We start from the raw sequence: 11,164 nt of genomic DNA on the forward strand, positions 1-11,164 counted from the left end.
CCTCGCAGTTTTCCGAACATATCAGAGACACAGCAACGCACCACTGCTCTCCACTTACACCTCTACAGGCCTCTCTCTCCAGTCCAACACCCCTCCAGCAGCCCCCCTCCTCCTAAACCACACCTCTCTATGAAACCTGACACCTGCACCTGCCACAACTGCCCCCCATCCCGCCTGTAAAATACTCCTATCTGATAGCATTCTTCAGAGGTGTGTGTGTGTGAGGCAGAGAACACGGTCACATGTGTTTAGACACATGGCAGCCCTGTAACTCTGTACGCAGGCCCTGACTTGTGTTTTTGTCACTTGACCAGATTCGCTGTAATCAGGCATAATTTTTCCTGGAAATTCCGACTAAATCTTCAGGGGTGAGAAAATAAAATATATTAAATTAAGCTTGATTCTTGGACAAAAAAAGGAATGCGAGCTTCTTAAAGTGCACTGAAATATGTGTGGTAATTTGTGGTAATTGCCCAGTGTCTATTTAGAAAACAAGCCTCAGAAATTGAACAGCCCCATGTTCTACTGAACCCCCTTTAAAGTGAATTGACAAAAAAAAAAAGTAGGCTTACCTGTCCCTTTGGTGAGCTCCCTCTCCCCCCCACTCTCTTTGTCTTTGGTTTGGTCCTCCTGATCTGTGGTGGTCTCACTGGCAGCCTCCACATCCTCACTCAGCTCTCCTGAAGGGGGAGGAGAGGATGGGATATGTAAATCAGCACTCCATCAGAATTGGTGGAAGCACTTAAAGGGACGGCACCGTTTTTTTCTATAGGAGCGCACAACAATTACATTTTCTGACAAGCATTTGCAAGGTTACGAGTCAAAGCAGCTGCTTCTCTCTGCAACATGCTGGACGATGCTATTACTTATAATAATAATAATAATAATAATACTAATAATACTAACTACTAATACTAATAATAATAATAAATAATAATAATAACAATAATAATAACAATAATAATAACAATAATAATAATAATAATAAAATACTAGTAATAATAAATAATAATAATAATAATAATAATAATAATAATGATAATAATAATAATAATAATAATAATAATAATAATAATAATAATAATAATAAAATAATAATAATAATAATAATAATAATAATAATAATGATAAAAATAATAACAACAATAATAATAATAATAGTATTAATAAAACATAAAATAAAATCATTCATTCATTCATTTTCTTTTCGGCTTAGTCCCTTTATTAATCTGGGGTCGCCACAGCGGAATGAACTGCCAACTTATCCAGCATATGTGTTTACGCAGCGGATGCCCTTCTAGCTACAACCCATTTAGGGAAACATCCATACACACTCATTCACACTCATACACTACGGACAATTTAGCCTACCCAATTCACCTAAACCACATGTCTTTGGACTGTGGGGGAAACTGGAGCACCCGAAGGAAACCCACGCAGACGCGGGGAGAACATGCACACAGAAACGCCAACTGACCCAGCCAAGGCTCGAACCAGCAACCTTCTTGCTGTGAGGCGACAGCACTACCTACTGTGCCACCACATCGCCCATAAAATAAAATAATAATCATAATATAAATAAATAATAATAATAATGATAAAAAAATAATAAAAAAAATAAAAATTATAATAATAATAATAATAATAATTCCTTCATTCATTTTCTTTTCGGCTTGGTCCCGTTATTAATCAGGGGTCGCCACAGCGGAATGAACCGCCAACTCATCCAGCACATGTTTTACGCAGCTGATGCCTTTCCAGCCGCAACTCAACACTGGGAAATAATAATAATAATAATAATAATAATAATAATAATAATAATAATAATAATAATAATAAATTAATTAATAATAATATAAATATAAAATACCCCAGGGGTATGAATAATTTCAGGCATGACTATATATATGCGCTCATATATTAATACACTTTATTCTGTAATAATATATTTGTACCTCCCCAATGCATGAATGCATTTGCAGAATTTTAAGCACATGATTATTTTCATAACGTCTTCTATTTTTGATGGCATCGTTTTATAGAGATTTCTTTTAAAGCAAACCTTGACTCCACAGTTATAATTCTTCATTTATGCAGGACCATGACACAAATATCTTTATGGTTTCCTCTGTTTAATATGAACATAAAACTGCAGCAAACCGCACACATGTGGTAGAGACATACACACATTTTCCACGGCGGCTCCGAGCATGCAGACAGGAAAAATAATTGTGCGAGTTTCAAGAGAGAGGAGAGTTTCTGAGCGTGGAGTCTCTCTACTACCTCTTCCAACGTTCATAATTACAGTCCCTTGCTGCAGTTTGCTGCCGGGCCTCTCACTAATATTGGGTTTATTCTTAAAACCCAATGCAACCCCCCCAAAAAAGAACAAAAAAAATCATAAATATTTAAAAGTCAGCCCGCAATTCATTTTATTTTACCAAGTCAAATGCTGAAGTCCCCTGTAACCATCTTAAAAGCCCCCTGTTCGATATATTAGGCCATTTAAAGGCTGCAAACTCCCAACAATGGATCTCCAATAATGCCATGTGTAAGTAACAGAGAGAAGATGCTGAAAAACAGATAATAAAATGGGCATCAATCCTTTTTATTCCCACCTCGTGCCCCCCGAGCACCCCCTTTCCCGGGCCGAGCTTGTTTAAAAGTACCGTGGCTAGCACACACAAGCATTGATTTTGCAACAGTAAAGTCCGTGGCAGTCAATAAGCCTTATCAGTTATTACACAAGTCAGCTAATTCTCAGCAAATGTACTTAAATGTTCTTTTGAAAATGCCTCCCCCTGCACTCTACACTCTATCAGGTGGGTTATTGACGTATCGACAGGACAACAACGGCCGCTGAAATATCCTGTTCAAATATTCATCTCCACGCTCAAAGATGGCGACAATATTCCCGAACCCTTAACTTAAAACAGCTTTTATTGTCCAATAACGTTCCAGCCACTTTAGAAGGCCGCCCGGGACGCGACTTGAATCCGGACCAGCCGGTTCCCCACAATCCATTAAAGTTTATTCTCATCAGTGTTCGGTTTCTAGAACTGTTAAAGTACAACCTCAATCCATCATTCTTCAAAAATCCTTTTTTTTTTTGGGAGGGGGGGGGGGTCTCTGCATGAACATGGAGCGGCGTATTTAATAAACGCCTCCGCCATAACTCTCTCGCTGCGAGTAATACATCAACATCTCTAAACATTTCCATCTCCTTGACTTAATGTGCTGCAAGAAACCATTTGTGTATGTGTGTAAGTGTGTGTGTGTGTCTAGAGCAGTTAAAGCCATTTACATCTGATGGTCTTGTGTGGATTGCTATGTGTAATTCTGCATTTTGTTGCACTGTTTTAATTATTGATGCACCGGGAGGAAACATGACTGGGGCAGACCGTTTGCCAAAGCCTACAATCGCTGTGGTTTCCGCTGTGGCATTCTGGGAGAAAGTAATTACACAAGAAAACACCAGTATACAGAGTCTTCCGTACATGGCGAGGTTATAAAACTACACGCGCTAATTCACAAGAGTTGTTTTTCAGCGATAGCGCGTCAGATGAAACAACGGGCAAATTATTAAATAATAACCTACAGGAGTGCAGATTTGAAGGAGAAGGTAGATAAACACAACCGCTGTTAATTTCATCTCTGCCTCATTTTTCTCGAAAACACTTTCCCAAGCAAAAACACGATGATTTGCTCAGTGCTTTTTGCCTTTGCACCTGTGTTGAAGCACCTAGTACTTGATCGGAGTATGGATTATGCAGTTAGGCCACATTACCCAAAGCCCACAGTGATTCTGTGCTTAAATGATGGCGTATAAGTGGAATAACCGGCTATATATACACACAGCTGAAGTCAAAATAAAATTAGAATTTTTTAAATCCTATTTATTAGTGCTGTTTAACAGGGACGATTTTTTAAACAAATTTGTGTATGTAATACCTTTAATAACTAATTTCTTTTGTCATGATGACAGTATATACAGCCTAATCTCACGAGAAAACGCAAGTATTTTACGTTTTGTCAGTTTAGTGGCTAATTCGTACGACAACTGAAGATTTTTAAAAAGGAGGCGTGGCACCCAACCCCGCCCCTAAACCCAATCGTCATTGGATGATGAGAAAATCATAGTAAATTGTACGAATTAGATCATATGACTTCATACGAATTAGCCACTGAATCAAAAAGTTACGAATTGCCGTGAGATTGCGTTGACAATAGATATTTTGATATAAAGCTTTATTACAGTTAGTCTATAATAAAACTAGCAATATATAAAAACAAAACTGAATATTCACGTAAATTATTTAGCTTTTAATTTCTAGCATACAAAAATTTACTTTTGAACAACCTATCTTTTGTCTATGTAAATCAAAGAGTACAGCTACTGTAATATAAACTATATATGCTAATAATCAATAATTCAATATATCATGATAATGAATGTGCAGAATATTGATAACATTGATATTAATATCATTAGACTGTTTTTTCTTTTAATTTTACTGTCACATGTGCTTTGTTGACAATAGCAGCCTGATCTCATGAAAAAACGCAAGTATTTTACGTTTTGTCAGTTTAGTGGCTAATTCAGTTGTACGATTTTAAAAAGAAGGTGCGGCACCCAACCCCGCCCCTAAACCCAATCGTCATTAAGTGATCAGCAAATCGTACTAAATTGTACGAATTAGATCTTACGAAATTATTACAAATTAGCCACTAAATCAAAAATTTACGAATTGCCATGAGATTGCGTTGGTATATAATATTATTTTGCAAGATATTCAGCTTAAAGAGTGATTTAAAGGCTTAACTAGGTTAATTAAGCAAGTCAGGGTTAATAATGGATAGCAATTAGGGCTGCACAATATATTGTTTCAGCATTGATATTGACAGCGGAATGACTGCCATATTGCAATATACAGAGCTCAGCATAATTGAGTACAGCCTATTTTGAAAATGTACATTTTTATCCATTTCTCAGTGAATATAGGCAATGTGTGCATTTAAACAAATGAGATTTATTAAACAGATATATTTATTAAAAATATATTTTAGTCACCAAACACATTTAGAAATTGAAAGATAATACAATTAAGTTCCAGCATTTAATATTTTTCTATAACATATAAATGAGGGTGTACTAGTTTTCTGTACCGTTATCATCCAGTTATTTTGTTACATATGCTCCAGATTTGGCTTAAGTACTGACTAATCTAATATATATATACGAATATAATATTGTATAGCTTCCTATTTAAAAGATAGACTTGTGAGGGGTGTACCTATACATGCTGAGCACTGTATATTGCAGAAAATCAAAATGTCAGATATTTTAAATATCTTAGAGCCCTAATAGCAATGGTTCTGTAGCCAATCTGAGAAAAATCATAAGGAATATGATAATATTAACCTTAAAAATGGCTTTTATTAGTTTGTTTGTTTGATTGTTTGTTTGATTGTATACTTTATTGTCCCTCAAGGGCAAATTTTCTGTGGATTTACAGAGCACTTCAGCAAGTTCTGACACAATAAAAATGATCAAATAAGCAAACATGCAAAAGAATTGCATACAATAAAAACATAAGCACACTATCGATCAGTGTTCATTAGTCTGACACTGGGATAAAAGAGTTCTTAAGTCTGTTCAGTATCTTCTACCAGAAGGTAAAAGATCACAAAATGGGAAGAGTATATGAGATGGATTGTTCAGAATTATTTTCGCTTCATTCAGAGTGCATTGCTCGTAAAGTGTTTGAATACTGGTAAAGGTTTCTGATCCTATTAGTCTCATAGCAATTCTGATGATATTAAAAAGTTTTGATTTCAGATTTACAGAAAGATTACCATACCATGCAGATACTTCATACCTGAGGACACTCTCAAATACAGCCTGATAAAAAAGTACATGCTTTTCTTGTCAACACCATAGAACCATAACCTTCATAGAAAATAAAGTCTTTGGTGAAGCTTTACACAGATCCAGTTTACATGAGAGTCCCATGTTAGACCTATGTATGTATGTGTGTGTGTATGTATGTACTGTATGTGTGTATATATGTATGTGTGTGTGTGTGTGTGTATGTGTGTATGTATGTATGTATGTACTGTATGTGTGTATATATGTATGTGTGTGTGTGTGTGTATGTATGTATGTATGCATGTATGTATGTATGTATGTATGTATGTATGTATGTATGTATGCATGTATGTATGTATGTATGTGTGTATGTATGTATGTATGTATGTATATTATTACAGTCAAAAAAGTTTTTTTTTTTTCCAGAAGAAAAAAAATTGTAGCAAATACTGTGAAAATGTCCTTGCTTCATTAAACATAACAGGAAATATTTGAAAAAGAATACACATTTCCCAGGAGGGCTAATAACTTTGCTCTCAACCATGTGTTCAATTAAATTCAATTCATCTTCATTTCTATAGCGCTTTACAATGTAAATTGAGTCAAAGCAGCTTAACATAGAAGTTCTAGTAAATTGAAACTGTGTCAGTCCGGTTTTACGTGCGTGTACACTCTCAAAAATAAAGGTACAAAATCTGTCAGTGGGGGGTAACCTTTTCAGTAGATACACTGGTGGATATTTGTAACTTTAGGGTACACTTTTGTACCTTGAAGGTTCACTTTTGTACATTTAAGTTTGACTTTTGTACCTTTAAGGTTGACTTTTGTATCTTTAAAGTTACTGTGAGGTACACTTTGTACTTTTTAGGTATTAATATGTACCTTTTAAGGACCTGTTAGGAACAGAAATGTACCTTTGCTTCAGAGACAGAACTTTACCTTTATTTCTGAGAGTGTACAGTTGAAACCAGAATTATTTAAAAACATATATACTTTTTTTAATATTTCCCAAATGATGATTAACAGAGCAAGGAAATTTTCACAGTATGTCTGATAATATTTTTTCTTCTGGAGAAAGTTCTGGAGTTTTCAAACACCATTTTAAGGTAAAAATTATTAGGCCCTTTATGCTACATATTTTTTTTCCCGATAGTCTACAGAACAAACCATTGTTATACATTAACTTGCCTAATTACCCTAAACTGCCTAGTTAATTACCCTAACCTGACTAACCTAGTCAAGCCTTTAAATGTCACTTTAAGTTGTATAGATGTATCTTGAAGAATGTCTAGTCAAATATTATTTACTGTCATCATGGCGAAGATAAAATAACTCAGTTATTAGAAATGAGTTATTAAAACTATTATGTTTAGAAATGTGTTGAAGAAATCTTCTCTCCGTTAAACATAAATTGGGGAAAAAAATAAACAGGGGGGGGGTAATAATTCAGGGGGGTTAATAATTCTGACTTCAACTGTATATAAAAACAAATATAAATATGAATATATACACACAAAATTTCAGTCTTTCACAAACGTGCCTGTTTCTGTTATGTTCCCAAGGCAACAAGACATTTCCGTTTTCTCCAAAACCCAACATTACCCAGCGTTGGGCTGAGAAATAGACTGGAAAGGCACACACACACAATAAAAAGGAGACAGAAATGCAACATACGCTGCAGCCTAGATAAATCCACCTTCGCCAGGCTGGGAATTACTCTACGATATGGAGTCAGAAGCAGCCAGATTACAAAATAATCCCCAGGTAGATTTTACACCTCTAGAAGAGCTGCCAGTGTGTGTAATTCCCGCACTACCTTTTCTTAATGGAGAATCACTTCACGCAACAGCTGCCATCCTAAAATCATCTCTCACCCATTCGTCATCAACTGTACCCCTCCCCCCCAAAGCAGTACGCACATATAGGTAGACATTTAATTCCACCCATGGCCGTGTGTCTGAGAGGCAAATGAATGTGCCTATTCCTCATCTCCGCCGCCACCACCGCAGTACACAATGATTAAACCCGGGCCAGCCATAATTAATGAAAGGTCACAAGTGGCCTTAGAGTAGGCTGCGGATGAAAAGACCCACCCAAATGTAGTCATAGATCTGGCCTGGAAATAGATTAAGAGGAAGCACTCGCAGCTATGGCGAGAGGCCATTCGCTAACCCAAATCCTAAAAATGTAAAGGACAATACCCTGAAGGTTAGGCTTTCTAATTAATCGTCCTCATTAACCGATATTAAACTTTCGCCTTAATCTAATCACGACAAATGAAAATGAAGTGCCTCAAATGACAAAACACGTCTGTTCTCTGAGGAAACACAATAAGTGTTACGTTTCAACAAAGCCCCACATTGAGGGATGGACGAAAATGGACTTTAATGTTGTACTGGATTCAGAAACGCATGATAATGTGTGAGAGAAATGCACCACATGCATGCAAACACACACACACACATGGTCTCTTTCAGCATGCAGGATCTCGCATTGACCTATAGGTGTCACCCTATACAAGCAAGGAAGAGAGACTGCTACAAACACACACACATACACACAGCAGATGAAGGCAGAGAGGTTAGAAAGGCACAGACAAATATATACAGAACGCGGACTGAAAAATATGTGGAGATGACAAAAGCAGATGCTAGACAGGAAGTCCGAGCCAAGCGATGAGACTCAGAAGACAGCGCGATTACCTTCAGATGAGGCCGAGCTGCCTTCCCCCGTTTCCCCAGAAGAACGCTGATTACACACATACTAATCATACTGACAGGCACAAACCACCAAATAAATAATACATGCTAACCACTGCATCCAGCCTCTGCTAGCCCCAGACCGAAGGCCCGGTCGGTGTGTGTGTGTGTGTATTCATACCACAGCCTCTCCAAAACACGTTCGCGTACCTGAGAAGCTCCTGTTGGGATCCTCTGTAGGTTTAGCATAGTCTGCTGAGGTGATACTCCGACCCTTTCCTCCAGCCAGAGAGCAGTGGAGCGGTGTGAGCCGGTCTCCGTGCTCCTTCTCATTACTCTCATTAGGATTACCCAAGCACTAGTTATCATTTTAACCAGGTGTCACTGTAAATCTGTGGGGCCACATTTCCCCCTCCCCTGTCTACCTCTTTCTCCCCATCGTTCTCCCCCACAACAGACAGCTTCCTTGTCTTTAACGCTGCACTGTTGGATAAAAAAGCAATCTTATTTCACACCTCACGGACTCTATCTCTCTCTCCCTTGCTTGTCCTGTTTTTTTTTTCTCCCCTACTAGATCCCCCTCTGGCCCCCCGTCAACCCCTTCCCTATATCAAAGCTGTCCTGACTTCGGAGCGCACGGTGTAAAATGAAAGTGACAGAAGGGTTCTGCAGGACAATGGGACATAGGCTCCATGCTGGGGGCTTTCATGCTTTGTCCGCTCTTCATATCAGCACTTCTTCGGCCCCGTCCGTACCCCTCCTGCCCCAAAACAGGACCCCCCTCTAACCCACAACACACAAAAAAACACTGCCTCCATCTCAGACCAGACTAAATCTGTAGACACCATCGCTAGATGGACGAAAAACACTCCACTCAATCCATCAAATGCATTATATATATAAAATAAAGAATATAATGTATTATTTATAAATTATTATATTATATTATATTATTATATTGTATTATATTATATTATTTTATTTAAATTTTATATATTTTATTATATTATATTACTATATTATATATTTTCTAATATTATATTATATTATTTTATTATTATTATATTTTAATATATTATTTTATTTTATTATTATAGATTTTGTTATTTTATATTGAAAATATTATATTATTATAGATTTTATTATATTATATTATTATATTTTATTATTATAGATTTTATAATTTTATATTATATTACTTTATTTTATTATTATGTATTATATTATATTGTATTATGTTATATTATTTTATTATTATATATTTTATTATATTATATTATTATTAATGTATATTATACTATATTATATTACTTTATTTTATTATTAAGTATTATATTATTTCATTTTATTTTATTATTATATTATAATATTATTATTTTATATTATACTATATTATATTACTTTATTATATTATATTATATTATATTATATTATATTATATTATTTTATTATTATATATTTTATTATATTATATTATATTATTATTATTTTATATTATACTATATCATATTACTTTATTATATTATATTATATTATATTATATTATATTATATTATATTATATTATATTATATTATATTATATTGAGATTAAAAATCTGCGTCCTGACCCAAATGAACAGTTCACAGCTCACATGGGTTTAACAAATAACCAATAATATCATTCACCCATCAGTGCACACATTAAATGACATTTATAACCAGTCATAACATCTACAAAGCAGCTTTTCAGATTCCAAATCATTTAAAATCTTACGTAGTGAAAGCTCCTATGTACTTTCTAAGCTGCAACATAGTTTGCAAGTTATTCAGCTTCATATTTAAAAGCCTCTACTTCTCATTTAAAAACAATAAAACAGATTCTTGACAATAAAAAGAATAGATCTACTGATGATTTTAATTTGATTTATTTAAATTGAAAACACACGGTGGTCTTGAATCAAATCTGCTGAAACTACAGCCACCACATGTGTGTTTACATACAGTAAAGTGCACATTGTTCAGGTTTTCATACTTAAAACGCTCATGCTAATCCACCTTGTTTCAAAAAACAAAACAAAAACACCTTTATATGTGCATATGAAACTGTGATCAAGACCAAAAGTTAACTAATCAACATCTTGGAAGAACTGTCAACCAATACAGTAAACAACCTCAGAATAAACCAGCATGAACTCTGATTAAAACACACACATACACACACAAAATCTTCCAGTCACAGCCACAGAATAAAGTCTGTGGGCAAGCATAACAATGCAGTAACGCCACGAAAAACAATTCCCTAACAAAATATTTAAGCAGTTCTCCAAAACTGCTTTTAAAGCAAAACAGTTCACCCTCTCAAAACAATGCACGCTGGGTAAACCCCTCCGTCACCATAAACACAGAGTGTGAGTCAGGCAAACGTCAGCGAGACCAACATAGTGCGCATGGTGACCACACACTCCCAAACAACTGCAACACCCTCCCTCTCTCACACACACATACGCACACCCCGAAACACTAAGACGAAAACCTTGCGTTCGTCCATCTTCATCCCTCTCACACACCAGCATGAGAAAAAAGATAAGTACCTCTTTGGTTTAAAGGACCGTGGCT

The 11,164-nt window shown here is 35.6% G+C and overlaps 1 protein-coding gene across 3 annotated transcripts in view; it reads right to left on the reverse strand.

The window, feature by feature from the left end:
* zfhx3b (zinc finger homeobox 3b) overlaps positions 1-11,164 on the reverse strand; it is a 256,343-nt gene that overhangs the window by 43,551 nt on the left and 201,628 nt on the right. For 2 of the 3 annotated variants that reach the window (XM_056462386.1, XM_056462385.1), the window contains exon 5: positions 573-680. The exons of the other annotated variant lie outside the window; for it this stretch is intronic. In XM_056462386.1, coding sequence (XP_056318361.1) covers positions 573-680 — 108 coding nt within the window. The remainder of the gene's footprint in view (positions 1-572; positions 681-11,164) is intronic. 3 annotated transcript variants of the gene reach the window in all.

The sequence above is a fragment of the Danio aesculapii genome, chromosome 7 (assembly GCF_903798145.1).
Source record: "Danio aesculapii chromosome 7, fDanAes4.1, whole genome shotgun sequence".
NCBI classification, from domain to species: domain Eukaryota; kingdom Metazoa; phylum Chordata; class Actinopteri; order Cypriniformes; family Danionidae; genus Danio; species Danio aesculapii.